General features: G+C 36.9%; 1 protein-coding gene across 1 annotated transcript in view; it reads left to right on the plus strand.

The window, feature by feature from the left end:
- Positions 1-2,415, plus strand: part of LOC106519028 (uncharacterized) — a 23,124-nt gene that overhangs the window by 14,705 nt on the left and 6,004 nt on the right. The window contains exon 4 of the mRNA XM_014010506.1: positions 1,671-1,777. Within this exon, the coding sequence (XP_013865960.1) occupies positions 1,671-1,777 (107 nt within the window). The remainder of the gene's footprint in view (positions 1-1,670; positions 1,778-2,415) is intronic.

Raw genomic sequence — 2,415 nt, forward strand, 5'->3', positions numbered from 1 at the left:
GGTGAGGTGTTCCGGGCATGTCCACACGAGAGGAGGCCCCGAGGAAGACCCAGGACACGCTGGAGGGACTATGTCTCTCGGCTGGCCTGGGAACGCCTTGGAGTTCCCCCGGAGGAGCTGGAAGAAGTGGCTGGGGAAAGGGAGGTCTGGGCCTCCTTTCTGAAGCTGCTGCCCCCGCGACCCGACCCCGGATAGGCGGAAGAAAATGGATGGATGGATGGAGATGTACCTCAGTTCAAGGAATAAAGTTGTGGAACAATTTGGCGAGTGATTATAATAATGCTGGTTCAATGAAGTTATTTGGAACATTGGTTAAATTTTATTTGTTGAAGAAATATGAAAATACAAAATAGGTATTTCTACAAGTTGCTATTTGAGTAGTTGTAATCTTTTTTATTTTTTTTATTATATATATTTTTATTTTGTTTTGCTGACCATTAGGGTGTGAAATTGTTATTTACGTATGTATGGGTGTATGTATACAGTAAATATTCTTTTTAAAATGGGGCAGACACTATAAGATTTTTTCTTCTTTCTGCTCCCTTTCATTTAATAGTTTTGTGTTGTGTTAAAAATTGTTTTGTTTTTATTATTAAATGCTTTGGTTTTAATTAAATGAAATAAATTTAATAAAATAAAAAAGTGAAAAAATAAAGAGGACTGGGTTCATCCATAGCATTATCCATCAAGGTGTAAGAAAAATACGTGTTCAATCGACTGAAGTCAATATTAAAACCACCACTGTTAAATAAAAATGATTTGTAGAAGGAATCAAACCATACAAAACCAGAATTCTGGAACCGAGTGGGGTTTATTGCAACTGGAGATGACAGGAAACCACACTGGCCAAAAACCAGGAAATACATCAATTTATACATGATTCTTCAATGCCTGCGTTCGCCCCCTACTGACCTACGGCTGAATGACAGGCATTCAGACAAAATTCTCATCTAATGTTTTCATAACGTTTTAATCATGTGTTGTTATAATTCGGACATGTAACTAATCTATATCAATCAAAAATTAGTATAAAACATTATTATAGTTATGAAAGGAAAACCTAAAAATATAATGTTGTGCTTTTAAAATCAGTACTAACCTCTAATAACTATAAATTTCTTCAAAGGGATAGGTAACAATATTAGTATTCTTGTTAACTACCTTAATTGGCCCATGTCCATGTCCATGTCCCACCATGGGTACCCCACGTCTAGGTTGCACCAATGCAGAGCTTAAACACACAACAGAAAACACTGGGCTGGTTTGCTGATGACGTAGTATTGATGTCATGAAATAATGCAGCCCCATTTCCTTCTGTTGATTCAGTTGTAAGTGGGACATTTTAACACTCAGAGAGCGAGCTAAAATTGAAAAATGAATTAGTAACATTTTTGAACATTTCAGTTTACACTTGGAGTCCCATAGGAAGCTAATTAGTCCGCTAACAGTTTCCAAAGTTAGGGAAAATTCTAATCTCCCAAACAAAAGGTGAGCTTCACTATTAGTTGTTAGCATATTAGCAGAACTGTGACAAACACTGTGACTGTAGTTTGATTACCATTGTTCAGCTTAGAGTTTACATCAAATTGWATCATGTGGTCAAACTGAAATTCTTACATCAAAGCACCATGTTTATTAATCTGTTTTCTGTCATTTGTCTTTAACGCTAGCTTTCCAAGACTAGCTCCCAAACATCGTGAAGCTAACACGGCTGGAATTGACATTTTTGCCAAGTTTTCGGCTTACATCAAAAACCAGAGAAAAGACACCAACGATGGTAAGAAAGTTGCAAGGTACAAGAGATCTTTACAGAGATATGARCTAATTAAATACATTCACTGTTGGACCTTGGATCTTTAATCTTATCTTGTCAAAATCACAAGTTTCAAAGCATTTACTGGACTTGATGTGACAGAACAACACATGTGTATTCAGCCCTCCTGAGTGAATAATTTGTAGAACCACCTACAGCTGCAAGTTTTTTTTTTTTTACTGTCTGTACCAGCAGCTTAGACACAATTTGCCCTTTTCTTCTTTACAATATAGCTTACCGGTCAGATTGGACAAACATCTGTAAGTCTTGCCACAGATTTTTAGTTGGATTTAGGTCTGGACTTTGGGTGGAACTAAAACAATATTTTCGATATAGCTCATTTTATTGTAGATCTGGCTGGATWTTGTCTGGCTGGAATGTGAAACTTCACCTCAGTGTTAAGTCTTTTTCAGCTTCTTACATTTTATTCCCCAGGATTATTATGTCTTTAACTCCATCTATCTTCCCATTAATTGTGACCAGCTGCCCTGCTAACAAAAGGCATCTCTACAGCATGATGCTGCTGTAGTGAATTACCCTATGAAATTAGGACCAGCCTAACCTTCATAAAATAATCCAGCAAGATCTTGCAAAATGAAATC

This window comes from Austrofundulus limnaeus, unplaced genomic scaffold (assembly GCF_001266775.1).
Source record: "Austrofundulus limnaeus strain Quisiro unplaced genomic scaffold, Austrofundulus_limnaeus-1.0 Scaffold70, whole genome shotgun sequence".
Lineage (NCBI taxonomy): Eukaryota > Metazoa > Chordata > Actinopteri > Cyprinodontiformes > Rivulidae > Austrofundulus > Austrofundulus limnaeus.